This window comes from Pygocentrus nattereri, chromosome 20, assembly GCF_015220715.1.
Source record: "Pygocentrus nattereri isolate fPygNat1 chromosome 20, fPygNat1.pri, whole genome shotgun sequence".
NCBI classification, from domain to species: Eukaryota; Metazoa; Chordata; class Actinopteri; order Characiformes; family Serrasalmidae; genus Pygocentrus; species Pygocentrus nattereri.
In genome coordinates, this window is record NC_051230.1 from 33545581 (window position 1) to 33570715 (window position 25135).

The following is a 25135-nucleotide window of genomic DNA, read 5'->3' on the forward strand; positions in this document are numbered from 1 at the left end:
GATGAGTTTTGTGAATCAATAATGAATTTTTTGTAATCAAATACACACACACATCTTCTAAGCCACTTCTCCTTCTGGGTCTGGGGGGTTCTGGAGCCTATCCCAGCGGTCATCAGGCAGAAGGTAAGATACACCCTGGACAGGTCGCCAGTCCATCGCAGGGCAGACAGACAGACACATTCACTCACACATAGGGACAATTTACCATGTCCAATTGGCCTGACTGCGGGGGGAAACCAACGCAGACACAGGGAGAACATGCAAACTACACACAGAAAGGACCCCAGTCGCCCGGCCGGGGAATCGAACCCAGATCCTACTTGCTGTGAGGCGACAGCACAACCCACCATGCTGCCCTAATCAAATACAATGAAATATAAATATTTAGGGGAAATGCACTGTCATGAGATATATCAGGTCTATTTAAACACGCACTTCAACCCATATGCGTCCTTTTTATGTCAGAGCTTGGTCCACTTCTTCATTAAATTAATTCCATGTTACCACTCATTTCACCATTTTACACAACACATATCACGTGAATGTTGTTTTCTGCATTTCCTGTCTACTTTGAGAGGTTTTTACACTGTGTGTATACAGTGTTGTGTGTTGGGAGCTTACGTTTACATTTACGGCATTTGGCTGACGCCCTTATCCAGAGCGACTTACAATTTGATTAATTTACACAGGTAGGCCAAGCCGGTGTTAAGAGTCTTGCCCAAGGACTCTCATTGGTATAGTGTAGAGTGGTTACGCAGATGGGGCTTGAACCCCAGTCTACAGCACAGAAGGCAGAGGAGTGATCGATGATGAGTATATACAGTTTGGAAGCTGTGATTATATCACATGGATGTGTTCAACTTCATCAGCAGTGTGCCTGAGTTAATTTAACGAAAGAACGTATAACATGCAGAGTATGCAGAGTATTTCAGGTGAAAAATATCAATACACAGAATCTCAAGTATCAGTGTTTCAGTGCTTAAATAATGGATAAGACACAAAGTTTTCTTTTGGAGGCATAATTTACAGTCAAAACGTTAGAAACGGAATCATATGACATGGTAAGCAAAAGTATGTGTTAATATTACAAATATCACATCGTTATTATATCTTGCAATACAAACAAACCTGGTAATACATCATGGTAATACACCATGTATGTGATATCACGGTAACATATCACAATAATACTGTATCACTAGTACTGTATCATTACTGTAGTACTGTTTTCGTGTCATATCCTGTCACTATTACATTATTAATACCATTATTACACATCATAGTAATATATGTTTGTAACAAAATGGCACATTGCATCATATTAACATTCTATCACAGTAACATCATATCACAATATCATATCACCATAGTGCTGTATTATGACAACATCACATCAGCATAATATGTATAACGACAGTATCATGCTGTGATGTCACAATAATATTGCATAGTTATAACATCATATCACAGCATCATTGCATCATTGCTATACTGCATTGTGATAGTATCATATCAGGTGATATCGTAACACGACAATATCATACTGTAATAATACGGTATGACTGCAATGTATTGTGATGATATTTTATCACCATAATATTGTATTATAATATAACAACCTCGTATCAGGGTGATATGATATTGTGGTAATAGTGTATCATTATAATATCATGTCAGTATAACGTCATATGATGATAATACTGTATCATGTTATTGCACCGTCATCATATCGTACTGTGATAACCCTGTAGGGTGATTATACTCTACTAGGGGCAGGGGTCTCGGGTGATTCCCACCCGCAGGGAAAGCCATGCAGCAGTGGGGGTTGTTATTCACACTCTACTAGAAATAGAGATGAGTCAGTGAGAAAGCAGGGAAAGTATCCTCTCTCGCTCTCATTAGGAAAGGCCTTGACTGGCTGCTGTGAGACTAAAATACACTGGGCTATTCATCCGTTCCTGAAACATCCCACCTACTTCCCCTCAGTCTGGTCACCAGAAGAGCGGACAGCACGGCAACTACATACCATCATGATGCTTAGATATTTTCATGATATGTAACGGGAAAGGACAAAGTGAGTCAGCAAAACAGCAGAGCCACGTTTACCAAGGCTATGAGCACAAAGACGGCAGCTGAGAGCCAATCAGCTACTTGTTGCTATGCAGTTTATTCAGCTCCTCTACACTGGCTGTTGTTGTTTACTATAATTGGTCAAAAGTCTTGCAGTTGTCCAGTGCTTAACAAATACTGACCTTAACCGTCATACACTCACTAAAGAGTATCCTGACATAAGTTATCACAATAATGTTAATATATGACCATGGCCATGTGTAACACATACGTATGGGTGCGAGGCTGATTGTGTATTGTGGTGCGAGGCTGACTGTGTATTCTGGTGCGAGGCTGACTGTGCATTGTGGTGCGAGGCTGACTGTGTATTGTGGTGCGAGGCTGACTGTGTATTGTGGTGCGAGGCTGACTGTGTATTCTGGTGCGAGGCGGACTGTGTATTGTGGTGCGAGGCTGACTGTGTATTGTGGTGCGAGGCTGACTGTGTATCCTGGTGCGAGGCTGATTGTGTATTCTGGTGCGAGGCTGATTGTGTATTGTGGTGCGAGGCTGACTGTGTATTCTGGTGCGAGGCTGACTGTGTATTCTGGTGCGAGGCTGACTGTGTATTGTGGTGCGAGGCTGACTGTGTATTGTGGTGCGAGGCTGACTGTGCATTGTGGTGCGAGGCTGACTGTGCATTGTGGTGCGAGGCTGACTGTGTATTGTGGTGCGAGGCTGACTGTGTATTGTGGTGCGAGGCTGACTGTGCATTGTGGTGCGAGGCTGACTGTGCATTGTGGTGCGAGGCTGACTGTGCATTGTGGTGCGAGGCTGACTGTGTATTCTGGTGCGAGGCTGACTGTGTATCGTGGTGCGAGGCTGACTGTGTATCCTGGTGTGAGGCTGATTGTGTATTCTGGTGCGAGGCTGATTGTGTATTGTGGTGCGAGGCTGACTGTGTATTCTGGTGCGAGGCTGACTGTGTATTCTGGTGCGAGGCTGACTGTGTATTGTGGTGCGAGGCTGACTGTGTATTGTGGTGCGAGGCTGACTGTGTATTCTGGTGCGAGGCGGACTGTGTATTGTGGTGCGAGGCTGACTGTGTAATGTGGTGCGAGGCTGACTGTGTATTGTGGTGCGAGGCTGACTGTGTATTCTGGTGCGAGGCTGACTGTGTATTCTGGTGCGAGGCTGACTGTGTATTGTGGTGCGAGGCTGATTGTGTATTCTGGTGCGAGGCTGATTGTGTATTCTGGTGCGAGGCTGACTGTGTATTCTGGTGCGAGGCTGATTGTGTATTCTGGTGCGAGGCTGACTGTGTATTCTGGTGCGAGGCTGATTGTGTATTCTGGTGCGAGGCTGACTGTGTATTGTGGTGCGAGGCTGATTGTGTATTCTGGTGCGAAGCTGACTGTGTATTCTGGTGTGAGGCTGATTGTGTATTCTGGTGCGAGGCTGACTGTGTATCTTGGTGCGAGGCTGATTGTGTATTGTGGTGCGAGGCTGACTGTGTATTCTGGTGCGAGGCTGATTGTGTATTGTGGTGCGAGGCTGACTGTGTATTCTGGTGCGAGGCTGATTGTGTATTGTGGTGCGAGGCTGACTGTGTATTCTGGTGCGAGGCTGATTGTGTATTGTGGTGCGAGGCTGACTGTGTATTCTGGTGTGAGGCTGATTGTGTATTCTGGTGCGAGGCTGACTGTGTATCCTGGTGCGAGGCTGATTGTGTATTCTGGTGCGAGGCTGACTGTGTATTCTGGTGCGAGGCTGATTGTGTATTCTGGTGCGAGGCTGACTGTGTATCCTGGTGCGAGGCTGACTGTGTATTCTGGTGCGAGGCTGATTGTGTATTCTGGTGCGAGGCTGATTGTGTATTCTGGTGCGAGGCTGACTGTGTATTCTGGTGCGAGGCTGATTGTGTATTCTGGTGCGAGGCTGACTGTGTATTGTGGTGCGAGGCTGACTGTGTATTGTGGTGCGAGGCTGACTGTGTATTGTGGTGCGAGGCTGACTGTGTATTCTGGTGCGAGGCGGACTGTGTATTCTGGTGCGAGGCTGATTGTGTATTCTGGTGCGAGGCTGACTGTGTATTCTGGTGCGAGGCTGATTGTGTATTCTGGTGTGAGGCTGATTGTGTATTCTGGTGCGAGGCTGATTGTGTATTCTGGTGCGAGGCTGACTGTGTATTCTGGTGTGAGGCTGATTGTGTATTCTGGTGCGAGGCTGACTGTGTATTCTGGTGCGAGGCTGATTGTGTATTCTGGTGTGAGGCTGATTGTGTATTCTGGTGTGAGGCTGACTGTGTATTCTGGTGCGAGGCTGATTGTGTATTCTGGTGCGAGGCTGACTGTGTATTCTGGTGCGAGGCTGACTGTGTATTCTGGTGCGAGGCTGACTGTGTATTCTGGTGCGAGGCTGACTGTGTATTCTGGTGCGAGGCTGACTGTGTATTCTGGTGCGAGGCTGACTGTGTATTCTGGTGCGAGGCTGATTGTGTATTGTGGTGCGAGGCTGATTGTGTATTCTGGTGCGAGGCTGATTGTGTATTCTGGTGCGAGGCTGATTGTGTATTCTGGTGCGAGGCTGACTGTGTATCCTGGTGCGAGGCTGATTGTGTATTCTGGTGCGAGGCTGACTGTGTATTCTGGTGTGAGGCTGATTGTGTATTCTGGTGCGAGGCTGACTGTGTATTCTGGTGTGAGGCTGATTGTGTATTCTGGTGCGAGGCTGACTGTGTATTCTGGTGCGAGGCTGATTGTGTATTCTGGTGTGAGGCTGATTGTGTATTCTGGTGTGAGGCTGACTGTGTATTCTGGTGCGAGGCTGATTGTGTATTCTGGTGCGAGGCTGACTGTGTATTCTGGTGCGAGGCTGACTGTGTATTCTGGTGCGAGGCTGACTGTGTATTCTGGTGCGAGGCTGACTGTGTATTCTGGTGCGAGGCTGACTGTGTATTCTGGTGCGAGGCTGACTATGTATTCTGGTGCGAGGCTGACTGTGTATTCTGGTGCGAGGCTGACTGTGTATTCTGGTGCGAGGCTGATTGTGTATTGTGGTGCGAGGCTGATTGTGTATTCTGGTGCGAGGCTGATTGTGTATTCTGGTGCGAGGCTGACTGTGTATCCTGGTGCGAGGCTGATTGTGTATTCTGGTGCGAGGCTGACTGTGTATTCTGGTGTGAGGCTGATTGTGTATTCTGGTGCGAGGCGGACTGTGTATTCTGGTGTGAGGCTGATTGTGTATTCTGGTGCGAGGCTGACTGTGTATTCTGGTGCGAGGCTGATTGTGTATTCTGGTGTGAGGCTGATTGTGTATTCTGGTGCGAGGCTGATTGTGTATTCTGGTGCGAGGCTGACTGTGTATTCTGGTGTGAGGCTGATTGTGTATTCTGGTGCGAGGCGGACTGTGTATTCTGGTGTGAGGCTGATTGTGTATTCTGGTGCGAGGCTGACTGTGTATTCTGGTGCGAGGCTGATTGTGTATTCTGGTGTGAGGCTGATTGTGTATTCTGGTGCGAGGCTGATTGTGTATTCTGGTGCGAGGCTGACTGTGTATTCTGGTGTGAGGCTGATTGTGTATTCTGGTGCGAGGCTGACTGTGTATTCTGGTGCGAGGCTGATTGTGTATTCTGGTGTGAGGCTGATTGTGTATTCTGGTGCGAGGCTGACTGTGTATTCTGGTGCGAGGCTGACTGTGTATTCTGGTGCGAGGCTGATTGTGTATTCTGGTGCGAAGCTGACTGTGTATTCTGGTGCGAGGCTGACTGTGTATCCTGGTGCGAGGCTGATTGTGTATTCTGGTGCGAGGCTGACTGTGTATTCTGGTGCGAGGCTGACTGTGTATTCTGGTGCGAGGCTGATTGTGTATTCTGGTGCGAGGCTGACTGTGTATTCTGGTGCGAGGCTGATTGTGTATTCTGGTGCGAGGCTGATTGTGTATTCTGGTGCGAGGCTGACTGTGTATTCTGGTTGTTTTCCTCTGCACATTCCTCTCCGTGAACACAGACTCTGTTATGTAAGAGAGATTCCAGACATGGCGCTCGAGGCGCTCTGCTGCTGCAGCAGCTGCACATAGACTTCCACATCACATCACGCTTCACACACACAGAGGGCTGTCACTAATGATCACACTAGCAGTCAATAGCACTAGTTCTGGAACAGTCTTATAGATTCCTGACATTCATCAAACCTGGAGGTTCACAGATCATAAAACCAGGGAAAAATTACGTTTTATTTGTGCTATATTAAAAGTGTGTGACACCTCTTTAATATGTGAAATCTGAAACAGGCATTTAAGTTAAAATATAATAAATAAAAATACATTTTTGATATGTATCAGTCTGTGTATATATAAATATCGCTGCTGGAACAAAACCTTGTTTCTCCAAAATAGTAACTTTACAGGAGAAGCAGAAAAACGTCATGTACTTTGTGATGTAAGTCGATGGAACCCGACGTTTTTCTAAGTCATTTTGGGTCATTTCCTTTGGTCCATTCATCATGAAATTTACAAACAGTGTAAAGGACCGCAGGTATTTTCAAACGAAAAACGACACAACTGGAGATAAACATGGCTTTGTTCCTACAGCAGTGATATGTACATATAGAAGTATAAATATATTTATAAAACCATTTTAGGTGCTTAAATAAACCTATTTTGTAGGTTAAAAGTGCTTTATTGTTCTAAGACGTCCAGTCACTGCTGTCTGACACCAGCCCTGTCAGCCTGACAAACGGGGCTAAGCGCTGTTTCACGTCTGAATTTGGCTTCTTAGTCTGCAGCTTTCTGTTCAAATGATCAGTTCCACCTTAAACAGAGCTGTTACAACTAGCATCTCTCCATGAACCTGAATGCAACTGCTGCACCATTTAAGGTGGAGCATGAAGTCTGAACAAGAAGCCAACTTTAGCTTCCTCTAAGTCATTTGTCTGATGTGTGCGTCCCGTTTATTCACCGTATATTTGCTGGAATATTACATTCACACTCCAGCACCAGCTGCTCCATGGCTGCTCTCGCCTACAAGACCCTGACTGCATAGGCATCCATGTTAGGCTAATGCTAACACCAAAAGGCCAGCTCCTCTGTCCACTGCCTCGAAAACCAAGTGGACTGCATCAGACGATGCTGACTAGACAGCGGGAGGAGACGGAGAACCTTTCGTGTGGAATGCCATTGAAACATCCCTGACTCAGACGCTCGGCTAAACATGCTAACACTAACAGCTTGTTCGTCCCATTATCCGCACATACTTGTGGCATATCTGTGTAGCGGTTGTGCCAAAACTCACCTCGGGAAGAATTTTAACCCATGTAATGTCCACTATAACTGACCACACCATCTATGTTCAATATCATTCCCTCAAGAAAAGGTTCCACACTTCCAAGCAGCTGAGAATAAAGCGGAAAACACAGAAACAACCGGCTAATCAGTTTAGCTGGATCATACAGACACTGAACTAACTCATCAGGTCTGCACCAGATTCATGTTTGCCTAAAAAGAGTCCTCTCTGTTTAATCTGTCAGGTCGCACAAACGGCCGAGTGGGAAAGAGTACAAAAGTCAAGGCTGGCGTTTCTGATAAAGTGGCCGAAGCAGGTCCCACAGATGATCAGAGTAAGATCACAGTATAAGCTCTGCTGTACTGCCGCCGACCCCTGTGGATAACAGATCACCTTGGTCATTACAGCTGCTAATCTGTTAGCCGCTCCTGGCCTGCTTAAGCTAACTATAGTCGACTTTCTCACAACACAAACGCCAGGAAATCCAGTAAATCCCGGGATAGTGTCCCGAACTACAGCCACTCCAGCAGCTATAATAAGAGCCCCGTTGGCCTGTCATTAGCCGGGAGATAAGCAGGTGGACAGTTAAGGCTAGCGCTGTTTAGACTGGAGCTAATGACGGCCTCACGTGCGGAGACACGCGCCGCATTCCTGACGCGCTTCGGCTTCACCCAAGACGGCCACAACGTCACGTTCGCACACTTTAAAGCAACGCTTCTCCCAAAAATGGAATCCCCACAATTATTTTCTCCCCATACCAAACGTAGACGACCAGAGACGTGTTTGGAGTCTGAAGCTAATAAACAATGGCAGTTCATACCCTACAATTAGCATGGTGCTAACTGCACGCCCACATCATTACACGCTGCCCCCAAACTGTGTGAGTCGTTACATTTTTATTTATTTATTTTTATTTTTACCCAATTTTCTCCCCAATTTAGTCGTCTCTAATTCCGCCCGCTACTTAGGACTCCCCCAATCACACGATGCTACCAGTGCGAGGAGGGTGAGGGCAGTACAGGCTTCCTCCGAGACCTGCGAAACCAGCCGGCGCTTCTTTACGACCTGCCGCTCACGCGACGTCACGGGACAGCCGAACGATCTGCTACGTCAGCTAACAGACGCCTGCGCTGACTGGCATCGCGCTGAGTGGCGGGGGAGTAGGGGGGCCATCCTACCCGGCTACGGACGGCTGCAGCATCACCAGGGATCGGACTCGTGATCTCCTGATGACATGGGCCAACGCTTAGACGCCACTAGGGAGCCCTTGTTCAGTATTTCTAATATGATGATCATCATGGACTAAAACATGGACGAATTTCTTTTTGCCATATTACAGGTGCTGTGGTCTGTCCACACATAAAAATCTCTGCACTTTTAGCTCATTTTTTCATTGTTTATTCTTGGACAAAAGTTCTGTTAAAAGGCCCAACAGAACGCTATCTAATCAGAGTAGTTCTCTCTGCGGTATCGAGGTAGATACAGCTGAGCGAGCTCTGCCATTGGTTAGGGCTTCAGGAGCTGGACTGAAGGCCTTACACATCAGATTAGCTACCAACCTAATTAGGAAGTGACAGAGGAATCAACCAACGACGCTTTGGTTTAGAATGGGTGGACAGAAAATAGCTGCAGCTTAAGCCGTGTTCCGGGTAGTTGTTAGGAATGGAAGGCAGCACTGGCAGCTCTGTGCAAGGACTCTTTACTGAGAGCCACTGTAAAAATTATACAGACCAGCTCACATATATATTAATGCCGTTTACTAGTCTCTGTTTAACCACAAACAATCAAAACAATGTTCATGGGCACCAGCATTAGCTTAGCACTAATGTATTATCAATCCCATAGGGGCGCAAACACAAATCAGCATCACTGTAGAAGTGGGTTTTCTGTTTTTTGAGTTTTGATACTGGATTTATGGCCCAAACTGAAGCGCTGGCACTAACAGTCATGACTCACCGCTGGTAACATTGTGTCATATAGCGTCAGAAACCACAGTCAGTCGACTAGAGATACTGAACCACCCAAGAAGCTCTGAGAAGCACGTGGTCTCTACTAGAGGAGCCTTGGCCATCGTGGTTTACTGTTACTGGTCCAGTCCAGCCTAACAGAGTTTATCCAACTGACTCTTTGGAATTGTCCAGTTCAGTGGACTGACTTCCATTTCACTACTGCGTGGATGATTAGTCCAGTCAATTAGGACGATCGATTCACCGAATCAGTCTGACGTCTGCACTTCTACACTCTCAACATGCCCTCAAAGGGCAATTCCACCCATTTTTAAGAATTCCTCCATAATTAAACGGTTGAGCTGTCGCTGAGAGTCGCTCAGAGCGATTAGGTGTGAAACGCTCTGCTCTAGAGAAACTTACTGAGTCACAACGCAGTCGTGAAACTTTTAGTTGCAGACACCAAACAACTTCTGTTTTACTGAAGGTCCTGTGTTTCTAAAGCTCAGTAAGGGCTTCCATAAAAGGGAGGACAGCAAAAACACAGAGACAGTGTCCAGCCATGTCACACGCAAGACAAATACGACCTCCTCCGAGTTTCCTTTGTCAGAAGGTTCTGGACAGGAAGAAGCTGCGCTGTTTGTGGAGCTGCCCGGTGAGCAGGGTGACTGTGCATATAGACCAAGTGAAGTTTATCACAATATAATACAGAGGACAACAAAGTCCATCGCAAATAACGACTAAATCTGCGTCAACACGCAGGGAAACGAGCGCGGGCAGGACGGCCCAGCCGCACACATCAAAGGGCCCAAACCCTACGCTTGTCTGGGGTCTTATTTCAGGTCCAGTTATAACATTAGAGGTTCTGACCTCTCGTTATCCCGTTAGAATTAAACGCCTGTTTTGTTACCGTGCCTTTAAGACTGATATATGTAAATGAGCTCTGTTTTGACTGGCTGCCCTGTACTGAGCCTCACTCAAAAAGCAAGCTGTTATAGTTTCAGTGTGAATGGGCGGAGCTAAACAGCTGTAGGCTGAATGGGTGAGATTTTGGTTTTGGGGGCTTTGGGGCTTTGGCAAGTTATTGATTTACACAAGTAAGGAATTTTTGTTTTTCCATGATACGGACACTCTAAGGTAGTCGGAATTCTGCACATCTGTTGCTGCTAGAAAACCATGTTTACGCTTGTGCTGCGTCCAAATTACACGCATCACATCTGGAGTGCTCCAGCACCCCCCCGCGACCCTGACGGAGAAGCGGCTTAGATAATGGACATCTGGAGTGACGCCTTTAAATCGCATTTACTGTATCTGCTGAATTACAGCTGTATTCAAATATCGCAGCCACTCACGTGAACTGGCACTGCGTCTATTCCCTCTTAAAGAGGCGGCGCTTCCACGGTTCTTTAGTAAAGAGAAAGGTTCTATAAAGAACCATGGGCACTCAAAGAGCCCTTTGGGTTCACTGCATCACGAAAAACTTACGTAGAGAAAGTTGATGTAGAGGTTCTATATACGACCTTTCTGACTAGGGTTCTATACAGCGCACAAAATGGTTCAAGCTTACAACAATAGAAGAACCATTCTGGGTGCTACACAGAACCCTTGTCAAAAAGATCTGACACAGAAACATCTACAGCACGTTCTCCATCAATCTGAAGAACAGTTTCATGACGCTGAGAACCATTTAATCAGGCAAAGGGTCTTGGAGTGTTCATGGTTCCTAATAGAACCTGTTTCTTTACTAAGGAACCCGTGTAGAACCACCTTTTTAAGAGTGTACTGTATTGCTGTGACGTGGCCTGAGCTGTATTAACAGCAGGGCTGGGCAGCTGTGATCATATTCACTGTTACCATGACATCACAGTTTACTGTGCATATCGTCAGCACTTAAAGATGAACAGCCCACCTGGTCCTGGTCAACGGGTCGGTGCAGCTCATGGTGCAGAATGTGGACTGTGAATAACCGCATTCACAGGTCTTGGTGGTACTTTTTAAATGTGGCGCTGCTCCGTCGGTTCCCCCTCATCGAATCTCAGAAAAACGACGAGTCATGCATCCTAAAAGCATCTTAAAGTACGGGGACATTACTTCTCCAGTCTGAAGTGCATCTACTGCCCCTCACTGAGGGCTGCACTTCTGCTGCGTCTGCTGCACACGGTGGGCTGTGTTTACATTCCACTGCCATGTCCTCCCAACACTAAGCATCCCTCTTCACAGCCCTGACCACTACGTACACGGCTCTTCAAGAGCTCTTTAGCCAAGGCAGTGGCTCTGCCTAACTACTTCTTCACGTGGTGAAGTGGAGCAGAAGGTTCTATACAGAACCTTTTTTGAAAATGGTTCTACGTAGCACCAGAAAAGGTTCTGCTGTTGTCACTGGCTCTTGTGAAGCTGGGTGCTCTACAGATGGGCCGTCTGTTGAACAGAACACAGCCCACTGATGTCTCTGCTATTGTCCAGCAGCGGGCCTGGTCCTGCCCTTGCTGCGGACGAAGCTGGAGCTCTGCGCATCCTGCGCGCATTCACGTAGCTGCTGTGCGCAAACGGAGCCGCAGTACAGCGTTACTGGCCTTACCCACCCTGTCAGTCAGCGGACGCCCCTCATAACAGCACGCAGCATCACCACACCGCGGCAGAGGAGCCGGAGACCCACAACACGCACAACACGCACAACTACTCAACCGCTAGGCTGCAGATTCCGGTATGCGCCCTAGATAGGGAGCACGGGGATATTCGGGACCGAGCCACGGGCTCCACGGGCTTTCCAGAGCGAATAAATCCCAGTTTCTCACGCTTCCTTCACGAACACGGCTTTCCGTGTTTCTGTGACCCGAACGCAGCCCGGATCTCTGTCTGACAAAGCGAGGGGAGCGAGGAGCGCCGCTGGATTGAGACGAGGCCCGCTGGTTATAAAACGTTATTCAGCGCAGGCGCCGTGCGGCGTCAGCGCCGCATCTAAAGAGCGCTGCTGGATCAGCGCTCGGACCCCGCGACCTCGCGACGCCCTTAAACGGCGTTTCAGTCTTAAAACACCGACCGTGTCCACAGAGCGGGGGTGCCAGAACTAAATCACAGCCCCCGGCTCGGCTCGGCTCGGTCCGCAGTGATGCTGATGCGCGGCGCTTTGTGCCTCCACACGCCCAGAGCGAGGCGCCCTGCTGGGGCTGCGCTCTGACACTCACCGCGCTGCTGCTCTCCGGGCTCCGGGCTCCTCTCCGGACAGTCCGCGGTCATCCAGCGCGGATAACGGGCTCGGTGACGGCGGTGATGGTGAGGGTGAGGGTGATGGTGCCTCTCGGTGATTTGGATTGTTGTTTTTTTCTCCGGCTGTAACAGCGCCGCCTAGGGCGGGTGGGTCGTAACGTCATCGGGGAGGAGGACGCATGCGCACGTGCACACCCACACCCACCCACCTCGGGGGCGGGGCGAGAGCAGTGGGCGCGATTACAGGGGTCCAAGCACTAGTGTGTGTGTCTGTTTTTTTTTTTGTATGTGTGTGTGTGTGTGTGTGTGTGTGTGTGTGTGTGTGTGTGTGTGTCAGGCCTCCAGATTCTGGCTGTGTTCTATATACCTCTCGTGTACAGCTTGCACCCAAGAGAAGTAAGTAATATGCAGTATGTGACCAACATGACATTCCCCCGTACGCCAAAGACACCCAGATGACGTTCTGCTCCGGACACATATTCCGAAATGTAGCCACTGTATCCACCAGAAAAGAGCTGAAAGTGGCCAGCAATGGTGGCTGAGCAGTGATGGGAGAGCTGAGGAAAATGGGGCAGGTCTTGAGAAGGTTCACTGCCTGATGTTGACAGGCTTCCCTTTAGTTTGGCCCATAGCTTTTGTCCTACACTGTATACTGAACAGTGGACCACTATGAAGAGTAGCATGCGGTGGACAGTCTATCACTGTTGGCACAAAACCTTGAATCTTCATTTCTGTCATTTTTCAGTTTTTGACAAGATTTAAAAGCACCTGTTACTCTTTGCATTATATGTTAATTACATGATGAATGGACCAAAAGAAACGGCCCAAACGGACTTGTAAAACATTCTGGTTCCATTGACTTACATTAAAAGTAGCGTGTGTTTTTTCCTTCTCCTGTAAAGTTCTCATTTTGAAGATACAGGGTTTTGTTCCGACAACAGCGATATAGTACAGCAGTATGCAGTATATAGTATTGCAACATGACATTTTGAACACAGCCTTTGCCCTCCAGTGGTATGAAGAGATCAGGTATGAGAGAAGCTCTCCGTTCACCTCCATTCATTTCAGATGTTCTTCAGGGCAAACCTGAGCTGTTTCAGATAAACATCCCTGTCCTCTTCTACAGAGACTAGACTGTCTGGCATGCGACCCACAGGCCTATCAATCACTTTATAGCCTCAAAACAAATGCTCTTCATGACAGAACAGAAAATAAAGTGATGAAGCTGCAACTCAAAGACTGCGTTGTATTGTCTCAAGTAGAAGCTCCTCAGTGATATAAAGCAGGTTCCGTATATTAGAATAATAGTAATAACAATGTTGTGTAATGCCCTCAAATCGCATGTACTGCATCTGCTGAATTATAGCCGTATTTAAATATTGCACCTACTTATTTGAACTATCAGTTTCTTCAGTATACCTCAGAGTACCGTAGTTTGTCAGTGGTAGTGGTTTGTAAGGCACCAGTCTGGGAATTGTGGGCCAGTACTTTTTCATGTACATATCTGTCAATGCTGATTTATGTTCATACATAAACATTTATGAAATGTAGAAGTTGTGATTAGATCTGCCAGGATTAGCATATTGTGAAATGAAGGAATGCAGGTATTCCAAGATACAATAATTGCTCAGTACTGCAAACTGAAATAAACCAATTTGGGGTTCACTCAAATAAACAGATTTACTGTTTTTGAATCCTGAAATGATATTAATGTTCACTTCTTTAGTTTTACACTGGGTCCACAAGGCTAATGTGCCTAACAAGTAATGGAGGCCTATGTACACATATTAGATGTAGATGTAAAGATCTACATCTACAGACGTATTGGTTCACGAACACACCACCACCAGGTCATGGACCAAGAGATACAGATACAGGAATATATATATATTATTATAAATATTACATTATTTCTGTATTTTTGTGTAATCATAACTAAGGAGACCATAAGAGACCAGAACTGGTCATACTGACAAGCCAATGTAAAACAGTAGAAAAGTATTTTATTTGTACAAAACTTTGCATAAAAACAACATTTTGTGAAACAGTTTGAACGTGGAAATGCCATTTTGCCATTTGTTCACCAAACGTTTGTTTCCCATGTTTAAAAAATAAAAATATGGGCCCATATGAAGGCCTTTTTGTTTGAAAGGTAATTAATTGAAAAATGATAAAAAAAGAGAAGTCGGCATGCATAACTTATACATATGAGATGAGTGGATATTCATCTTTACATCACCTACGTTCAGCTTTGGTAATGAACAAGCCTTTAAGTCTTACAGTACAGGTCACCATAAATAAGAAGATTGTCATAAAACAGTAGAGATTTCAGCCGTACACACTCACACTCACACACTCACACACTCACACACACACACTCACACATACATACACACTCACACACTCACACACTCACACACTCACACACTCACACACACACACTCACACATACATCCACACACTCACACTCACACACTCACACACTCACACACTCACACACACACACTCACACATACATCCACACTCACACACTCACACACTCACACACACACTCATACACTCACACACACACACTCACACATACATCCACACTCACACACTCACACACTCACACACACACACTCACACACACACACTCACACATACATCCACACACACACACTCACACACTCACACACTCACACACACACACTCACACACACACACTCACACATACATCCACACTCACACACTCACACACTCACACACTCACACATACATCCACATGCACACACATGAAAATCCTCTTTAATCCACCATCAGGTGCTTTACAGCAAATGATCTCAGAGTGGCAGTTTGAATAAAAATACAAAGAATTTTTAGACAAAATTATACATTTGTAAGCGTTACAGGCCACTGTGTAAAAATAATCCTATAAAACCGAATTCAGACGTCCGGTCCCGACTGAGTCTGAGTCCGAGTCAAGTCTCAAGTCTACAGTATACAGTATACAGAGGATTTTAGCTTTGTTATTAGCTGCAGACCCAAAAGTAAACCATTAAAATCCTGTCAGGTTCAACATGCCTTCAAATATTGAGCTTTTCTTTATAGAAAAACATTCAGCCTGAAGGACAGAACTGAAGTGCTACACACCGAAAATGCAGCCTTTAAAATAAAGTAGCAAAACAACTTGAAATTGTTGGCTAATCTGTAGCTCGTCTAGAACTTCCAGCTGAAGCATTAGTAAGGAATTTCGAAGGAATGTGACTGTAACTAAAACTCAGCTAGTTTCGCTGAAAACGTTGGCTACTGTAAAAGTTTTGGTAACCAAACGATGTTCTAGACGGTCTAATTTAGTTTCCTTTAATTTCACTGGACTCAAGATTTGGCTCATTGTTTGAAGTCATATCAAACCTGAACTTTAAGGCACTTTCTGGTCATATAACAATGCACTGGCTGGACAGTGTGTAGAATGTAAAGTCGTTTCAAAGAATATGTTCTTGTTTTGCTAGAAACAAACTCAAATGCTTTCTCCAGGCTTTGGTGTCACATAGTTTCAGCACTTTTCCTTTTAGTATAAAAAGGATGATAATCAGTGCCGGCTCTACCTAATAAGCAACATAAGCAGCCCCATGGCCACTAGGGGGGGTCCCCTTACAATATCTGGGTTACTACTCTTCCACAATGTTGTCTAAGATGCTTGAGTGAGGGGGGGGGGGGGGGGGGGGGGGGCGACTAATTAATCGTGTCTCAGAAAGACTGTAAGCATATGGAGTCGAAAAGGTGAAAGAAAGAGAACGCTGGTTCAAGAATGCCGAGAAGGTTATCAGTGATTTAACCTGTACCTGATAACACCCAATGCGAGTATCTAATCATCAGCAATAAACAAATGAGCCAGTTGTAAATTTATAGGACTTAGACAGCTTGTGTTAGAAAATAGCCTCTAGTCTTGCAGGACATCAGCTAGACCCCCTCAAAACACCCTGCTCATGGCCCCTAAAAGGATGGAGCCGGCCCTGATGATGAATGAAAAGATGCTAATCCCAATTCCTGAATAACCCAATTTTTGGAAGGTTGTCTTTCCCATAAAGTGGGTACATTCAGTGGGCATTTGAGTAAAAATAGTAAAGAGTTTTCTAGTTTGCATAGTTCTGTGTGTCTTGGTGTGTAGAGGTAAACAGTCTCTCCATCTTTTTCATATTGCTAGGAAACGTGTTGGTTTCTCCTTAGTGTGTGTAAAAGCCCATTAGCGTAACGTTCATTATCAACAGCAGTCCAGCGCAGAACCATGTAAACAATCAGTAACGTTGGTTCTTGAACAGTGGTGCTGGAAGAGGGGTGCTGAGGGTGCTACTGAGACCCCTAGTGATGAAGAGTCAAACACAGGAAATTATAGCCTTTCGGTAAGTTGGTCAATTAATTATTCTGACATAAATAATTCAATTTAAGATTTATATCGATTTTTGTCGACTCTAAAATGACGACAAGTGTGAGGGAGCTAATCATACGTTTAACACTTTCATCACTCACAAAAAGTGATGTAAAAATTCATCCACTCCTAAAAAGGTTCTAATAATAGTAATATCCAGCCATGCATGTGGATACTTTTTGAGGTATTTCCAAATCTTGGTGTGTTGTGCGAGTAGTTATCATTTCCTAAAGAACTGAAAGGTCAGAAATGGTCAGTCCCACAGAGGTCAGGGTTACGTGCTAGTGAAGGTTTTTATGGTTAGAATTTATAGGGGTCCAAGCACCAACTGTCAGAACAGCACCGCTACTGAAACTTGCCCCTCCTCCTTATGTCTCTGTCCCCTCGGCACCCAGCGCTGGCCCCACCCCTCAGAAGGTGGAGTCTTGGACAGTGCGGTATTGCTGCAGTTCTGTGGGTTCCACCTCCTGTTTGTTGTTCTGCGCTTTGCTGGATGGACTGTAACCGGCCGATCGTCCTGTGGGTTTGAATCCAGGTGAGCGGCCCTTTGGGGTGAAGCCTGTGGAACGGGGGGCTGCAGATCGCCGTAGAAACCGTTTGGAGGTCACGAGGTCGCCGTAGCCCTGTGTGTGAGAGAAGGCGTAGCCGGAGCGACGGGTGCTGGAGCGACGGATTTTGGTTCGGCGCTGAGGAGAAGGACGCTGGTCTTTCTTCTGATGGACCTTAAATCTCACCTGCATCAAGGACAGGAGAGTGGAGTCATTATCCATTCATAACGATTTATTATATCAAAATATTTATTATATAAGATGTTTTATTAAATATTTCAATAAGAAAAAGGCATAAATGATAAATACTGCAGCTGCAAATTAATAAGAACTTCATGATGGACTAGAATATAGCTAACACAAGCTCTACAGCAGACCGGACTGCAGGTCTTAACCCGATGGTGGTAGAGGGGCAGGTTGTTAGTCAGAGTGCACAGTGGTGTTGAAGTATGAACTTTGTCTGTGTACCTTGTCGTTGATGGTGGGTTTAAACTGGATGAAGATGAGTCGATGAACCAGCACTGGTAGCACACACAGGACAGCCGTCAGGAAAACCGTCAGCCAAACGCTGAACTGATCCAGAGTGTTACGAGATGTACCTGCCAGCACAAACACACACAGTTACTGTCACTGCTCACATAGTAGAGACTTGCAATGAATCCAGTGCATTACTTTCATTAAACCGCCTAGTATAACTGATTTGGACATTTTTACCAGATATGCCAAGCAGCCCAGTGGTATAACAGAACAATGATGCCCTATTCACCACCATATGGTGCCATATTTTCAGCTATATAACTGAAATGATGCCCTATTCACTATATAGTGCACTGTTTTGGGCTATGTCAGAAACTGTGGTGTAAGCTGGTGGCACTAACCCACAAAAAAGAAGGATGGTGGATGAAGCTGGTACAGTCCGTCACTCTGCATGGTGAACGTCACAATAAAATACATCCCCAAACTGCCCCAAACAAACAGATGATTGACTGCTGTCCAGTAGGACAGGTCCAAGCTCAGCTGCAGAGGAGAGAGAAGAGAGAATTAAAAAAGACGATGAATCGGCAACTTAATTACAGACAGCAACATTTTATAAGCCTATTTCATTCATCAATTCATTAGCAATTCATTAGCTCATGTTTATACATTAATACTATGTTTTACGCATTTAATCTTTTCATGTTACATTCATTTTTCTTTTACCCTCTATTAAAACTGCATCAAGGTCCTTTTAAGTTTAACATGAGATCTTCTATGATGTTCATATGATCCACACAGTCGCTCTGACAGACTGTAATACACTACAGGAAGCGTAGGGGGCGATACGGCTTCTACTGTTTCATTTAAAAAGCTCTATAATGTTCATATGATCCACACAGTCGCTCTGACAGACTGTAATACACTACAGGAAGCGCAGGGGGCGATACGGCTTCTACTGTTTCATTTAAAAAGCTCTATAATGTTCATATGATCCACACAGTCGCTCTGACAGACTGTAATACACTACAGGAAGCGTAGGGGGCGATACGGCTTCTACTGTTTCATTTAAAAAGCTCTATAATGTTCATATGATCCACACAGTCGCTCTGACAGACTGTAATACACTACAGGAAGCGTAGGGGGCGATACGGCTTCTACTGTTTCATTTAAAAAGCTCTATAATGTTCATATGATCCACACAGTCGCTCTGACAGACTGTAATACACTACAGGAAGCGTAGGGGGCGATACGGCTTCTACTGCTTCATTTAAAAAGCTCTATAATGTTCATATGATCCACACAGTCGCTCTGACAGACTGTAATACACTACAGGAAGCGTAGGGGGCGATACGGCTTCTACTGTTTCATTTAAAAAGCTCTATAACGTTCATATGATCCACACAGTCGCTCTGACAGACTGCAATACACTACAGGAAGCGTAGGGGGCGATACGGCTTCTACTGTTTCATTTAAAAAGCTCTATAATGTTCATATGATCCACACAGTCGCTCTGACAGACTGTAATACACTACAGGAAGCGTAGGGGGCGATACGGCTTCTACTGTTTCATTTAAAAAGCTCTATAATGTTCATATGATCCACACAGTCGCTCTGACAGACTGTAATACACTACAGGAAGCGTAGGGGGCGATACGGCTTCTACTGTTTCATTTAAAAAGCTCTATAATGTTCATATGATCCACACAGTCGCTCTGACAGACTGTAATACACTACAGGAAGCGTAGGGGGCGATACGGCTTCTACTGTTTCATTTAAAAAGCTCTATAATGTTCATATGATCCACACAGTCGCTCTGACAGACTGTAATACACTACAGGAAGCGTAGGGGGCGATACGGCTTCTACTGTTTCATTTAAAAAGCTCTATAATGTTCATATGATCCACACAGTCGCTCTGACAGACTGTAATACACTACAGGAAGCGTAGGGGGCGATACGGCTTCTACTGTTTCATTTAAAAAGCTCTATAATGTTCATATGATCCACACAGTCGCTCTGACAGACTGTAATACACTACAGGAAGCGTAGGGGGCGATACGGCTTCTACTGTTTCATTTAAAAAGCTCTATAATGTTCATATGATCCACACAGTCGCTCTGACAGACTGTAATACACTACAGGAAGCGTAGGGGGCGATACGGCTTCTACTGTTTCATTTAAAAAGCTCTATAATGTTCATATGATCCACACAGTCGCTCTGACAGACTGCAATACACTACAGGAAGCGTAGGGGGCGATACGGCTTCTACTGTTTCATTTAAAAAGCTCTATAATGTTCATATGATCCACACAGTCGCTCTGACAGACTGTAATACACTACAGGAAGCGTAGGGGGCGATACGGCTTCTACTGTTTCATTTAAAAAGCTCTATAACGTTCATATGATCCACACAGTCGCTCTGACAGACTGCAATACACTACAGGAAGCGTAGGGGGCGATACGGCTTCTACTGTTTCATTTAAAAAGCTCTATAATGTTCATATGATCCACACAGTCGCTCTGACAGACTGTAATACACTACAGGAAGCGTAGGGGGCGATACGGCTTCTACTGTTTCATTTAAAAAGCTCTATAATGTTCATATGATCCACACAGTCGCTCTGACAGACTGTAATACACTACAGGAAGCGTAGGGGGCGATACGGCTTCTACTGTTTCATTTAAAAAGCTCTATAATGTTCATATGATCCACACAGTCGCTCTGACAGACTGTAATACACTACAGGAAGCGTAGGGGGCGATACGGCTTCTACTGTTTCATTTAAAAAGCTCTATAATGTTCATATGATCCACACAGTCGCTCTGACAGACTGTAATACACTACAGGAAGCGCAGGGGGCGATACGGCTTCTACTGTTTCATTTAAAAAGCTCTATAATGTTCATATGATCCACACAGTCGCTCTGACAGACTGTAATACACTACAGGAAGCGTAGGGGGCGATACGGCTTCTACTGTTTCATTTAAAAAGCTCTATAATGTTCATATGATCCACACAGTCGCTCTGACAGACTGTAATACACTACAGGAAGCGTAGGGGGCGATACGGCTTCTACTGTTTCATTTAAAAAGCTCTATAACGTTCATATGATCCACACAGTCGCTCTGACAGACTGCAATACACTACAGGAAGCGTAGGGGGCGATACGGCTTCTACTGTTTCATTTAAAAAGCTCTATAATGTTCATATGATCCACACAGTCGCTCTGACAGACTGTAATACACTACAGGAAGCGTAGGGGGCGATACGGCTTCTACTGTTTCATTTAAAAAGCTCTATAATGTTCATATGATCCACACAGTCGCTCTGACAGACTGTAATACACTACAGGAAGCGTAGGGGGCGATACGGCTTCTACTGTTTCATTTAAAAAGCTCTATAATGTTCATATGATCCACACAGTCGCTCTGACAGACTGTAATACACTACAGGAAGCGTAGGGGGCGATACGGCTTCTACTGTTTCATTTAAAAAGCTCTATAATGTTCATATGATCCACACAGTCGCTCTGACAGACTGTAATACACTACAGGAAGCGTAGGGGGCGATACGGCTTCTACTGTTTCATTTAAAAAGCTCTATAATGTTCATATGATCCACACAGTCGCTCTGACAGACTGCAATACACTACAGGAAGCGCAGGGGGCGATACGGCTTCTACTGTTTCATTTAAAAAGCTCTATAATGTTCATATGATCCACACAGTCGCTCTGACAGACTGTAGTACACTACAGGAAGCGTAGGGGGCGATACGGCTTCTACTGTTTCATTTAAAAAGCTCTATAATGTTCATATGATCCACACAGTCGCTCTGACAGACTGTAATACACTACAGGAAGCGTAGGGGGCGATACGGCTTCTACTGTTTCATTTAAAAAGCTCTATAATGTTCATATGATCCACACAGTCGCTCTGACAGACTGTAATACACTACAGGAAGCGTAGGGGGCGATACGGCTTCTACTGTTTCATTTAAAAAGCTCTATAATGTTCATATGATCCACACAGTCGCTCTGACAGACTGTAATACACTACAGGAAGCGTAGGGGGCGATACGGCTTCTACTGTTTCATTTAAAAACCTCTATAATGTTCATATGATCCACACAGTCGCTCTGACAGACTGTAATACACTACAGGAAGCGTAGGGGGCGATACGGCTTCTACTGCTTCATTTAAAAAGCTCTATAATGTTCATATGATCCACACAGTCGCTCTGACAGACTGTAATACACTACAGGAAGCGTAGGGGGTGATACGGCTTCTACTGTTTCATTTAAAAAGCTCTATAATGTTCATATGATCCACACAGTCGCTCTGACAGACTGTAATACACTACAGGAAGAGTAGGGGGCGATACGGCTTCTACTGTTTCATTTAAAAAGCTCTATAATGTTCATATGATCCACACAGTCGCTCTGACAGACTGTAATACACTACAGGAAGCGTAGGGGGCGATACGGCTTCTACTGTTTCATTTAAAAAGCTCTATAATGTTCATATGATCCACACAGTCACTCTGACAGACTGTAATACACTACAGGAAGCGTAGGGGGCGATACGGCTTCTACTGTTTCATTTAAAAAGCTCTATAATGTTCATATGATCCACACAGTCGCTCTGACAGACTGTAATACACTACAGGAAGAGTAGGGGGCGATACGGCTTCTACTGTTTCATTTAAAAAGCTCTATAATGTTCATATGATCCACACAGTCGCTCTGACAGACTGTAATACACTACAGGAAGCGTAGGGGGCGATACGGCTTCTACTGTTTCATTTAAAAAGCTCTATAATGTTCATATGATCCACACAGTCGCTCTGACAGACTGTAATACACTACAGGAAGCGTAGGGGGCGATACGGCTTCTACTGTTTCATTTAAAAAGCTCTATAATGTTCATATGATCCACACAGTCGCTCTGACAGACTGTAATACACTACAGGAAGCGTAGGGGGCGATACGGCTTCTACTGTTTCATACAGAAATAATCTGTAGCTGAGTTGTAGTTCTACACACCTGGAGGCACACAGTGAAGGTGAGGCAGGTCTGAGTGAGCAGGGCGAATGATTGGTAGTCGGCTCCTTCCTTTCCGTCGCTGCGCATGGAGTCGTACACAGTGGCGTAGGGAATGAAGAACAGCACCAGTGAGCTGTAGCAGCTGTGCAGAGCGCACTTCATAAACGCCGTCTTACTGAAGTACAGACTCAGCTGACCCGGAACGTACAGCTGAGGAAACTCCAGACTCCAGCCGTCATTAACATCCTGAACACAGAGACACAGAGAGCATCAGCTCCGTAAACAGAGTCGTTCAGAGCGGTTTGGTGTGAAACGCTCAGTTCTAGAGAAACTTAGTCAGAGCTGTTCACAGTGGTGGTGATGGGAACCAGACGTCCCTCTAAAAGCTCCTCACAGAAAGTTCCTACATGAACTGGTTCTGAATTCACTGCCTGATGACTGAGACGCTGTTTTATGAGAGTTTTGGCCTAAAATTTCAATCTATTCATGGTGGAGGGAGACATGCAGGGCGCTGTGAGGCAAAATAGTCCCCAAAGAAAACTTATTCCAGACTTTCCTCTATTTTACCATCAACAGTTCATATAAAAACACAGAAGACAAGTGTAGGATCACTGGTGGTTTACATATATATGGTGATGCCTGGTTCCTATCACCACCACTGCAAAGAAATCTGAGCCTCTACAATGAATCATTTCACACCAAACCACCACCAGTTCCATCTCTGCTTTTTGCTAACATTATTTCATGCTAATCTATTTAGTAAACAAATGGGTTGAAGGGAAAAGGGAGAGGACCGTTCAGCGTACCTGGTCAAACAGGGCCATGCCCAAGACTGGGAGGGACGTGTACACCAAATTATAGAGAGCAATGAAGCTTTGATCATAAACCGTCTGCAGAAAATAAACAACAGAATTGCATGAATATACATTTGAGAGAATTTCAGTAAATGCATTACAAGATAAAAATGACCCCATTGGCATCAGCCAAAATGTGTTTGCTTCTCTAGTTTGATACAGAGGCAGAAACCACATAATCAGGTCTGTTAGAGATGCTGAACACCTCCACACAGGTCGAGACAGTATGTGATGATGCAGACAAGCTACCACTATGTTAATAGATGTGGTATAAGCTTCCATTACTTGTTAGCTACATTAGACTCGTAGCTCCAGTGTTAAAACAAAGGAAGCAAATTTCAGGCGCCAAGCATGTCTCGGCTGATCTACTATACTTGGAGTAAGTGCTGTGGTCAGGATGTTTGGAGAAAGGACGTTAGTGGACGTTTCCTCACCTGGGCGGAGAAACCGCAAAAGAAGGCGTACCAGAAGTGGACGAAGGTGAAGGTGAAGTTTTTGTAGAAGAAGTAACGCAGGAACTTGCACATGCGCAGGTAGGACCAGCGGCCGTGCACCAGCAGGAGGCGCTGCAGGAAGCGGAACTGAGCGAAGGAGAAATCGCTGGACAGCACGGCCTGCATGCCCTCCTGACCACTGATACCCACGCCGATATGAGCCGCTACAGACGGAGAGAAGAAGAAGGTAACATGATTATTATGAGCTGTACTGTCTGGTGTCTGAAGTTTGCTCCTTTAGTTTTAGCACTAAGCTACGAGGCCTTTACTCCTCTAATTAGGCTGGTGCTAACTGCAGGACTGACTGGGCTCGAACCCTGTGGAGGTGGTCAGTATCTCTAACAGACCTGATTCAACGGTTTCTGACACTGTGTTTAATTACACAGACTGATTCCACATTGGCTCGTGTTAACGTGTAGCACAGTCCTTCAGGAATGGATGTCCTGACCTTTAATCATGCTGACGTCGTTGGCTCCGTCTCCAATAGCCAGAGTGACCGCTTGTTTGTACTTCTTCACCAGTTCCACCACCTGAGCCTTCTGCAGCGGAGTGACCCTGCAGCACATCACCGTCTTACACATGCACGCCGTCCGCAGGAACTCCAGCTCCATGCTGCTCTCCAGAGCGTACGCCTGGAATTACACACACATACACAGATGAACAGACAGACAGACAGACAGATACACAAAAACTCCAGCTCCATGCTGCTCTCCAGAGCGTACGCCTGGAATTACACACACATACACAGATGAACAGACAGACAGATACACAAAAACTCCAGCTCCATGCTGCTCTCCAGAGCACACGCCTGGAATTACACACACATACA

The 25135-nt window shown here is 45.5% G+C and overlaps 2 protein-coding genes across 8 annotated transcripts in view; both read right to left on the reverse strand.

The window, feature by feature from the left end:
* rusc2 (RUN and SH3 domain containing 2) overlaps window positions 1-12619 on the reverse strand; it is a 64810-nt gene extending 52191 nt beyond the window's left edge. For all 3 annotated transcript variants that reach the window (XM_017684709.2, XM_017684710.2, XM_017684708.2), the window contains exon 1: window positions 12462-12619. The gene's annotated coding sequence lies outside the window, so the exon portion shown is untranslated. The remainder of the gene's footprint in view (window positions 1-12461) is intronic.
* Window positions 12620-15138: 2519 nt separating this feature from the next.
* atp8b5a (ATPase phospholipid transporting 8B5a) overlaps window positions 15139-25135 on the reverse strand; it is a 58012-nt gene continuing 48015 nt past the window's right edge. For 4 of the 5 annotated variants that reach the window (XM_037531823.1, XM_037531822.1, XM_037531826.1 and 1 more), the window contains 7 exons: window positions 24755-24938; window positions 24247-24470; window positions 23765-23848; window positions 22959-23204; window positions 18318-18456; window positions 17908-18038; window positions 15139-17625 (listed from right to left, as the gene is read on the reverse strand). In XM_037531823.1, coding sequence (XP_037387720.1) covers window positions 17302-17625; window positions 17908-18038; window positions 18318-18456; window positions 22959-23204; window positions 23765-23848; window positions 24247-24470; window positions 24755-24938 — 1332 coding nt within the window. In that variant the 3' untranslated portion in view covers window positions 15139-17301. The remainder of the gene's footprint in view (window positions 17626-17907; window positions 18039-18317; window positions 18457-22958; window positions 23205-23764; window positions 23849-24246; window positions 24471-24754; window positions 24939-25135) is intronic. The other variant, XR_005129231.1, reaches the window with a different exon arrangement.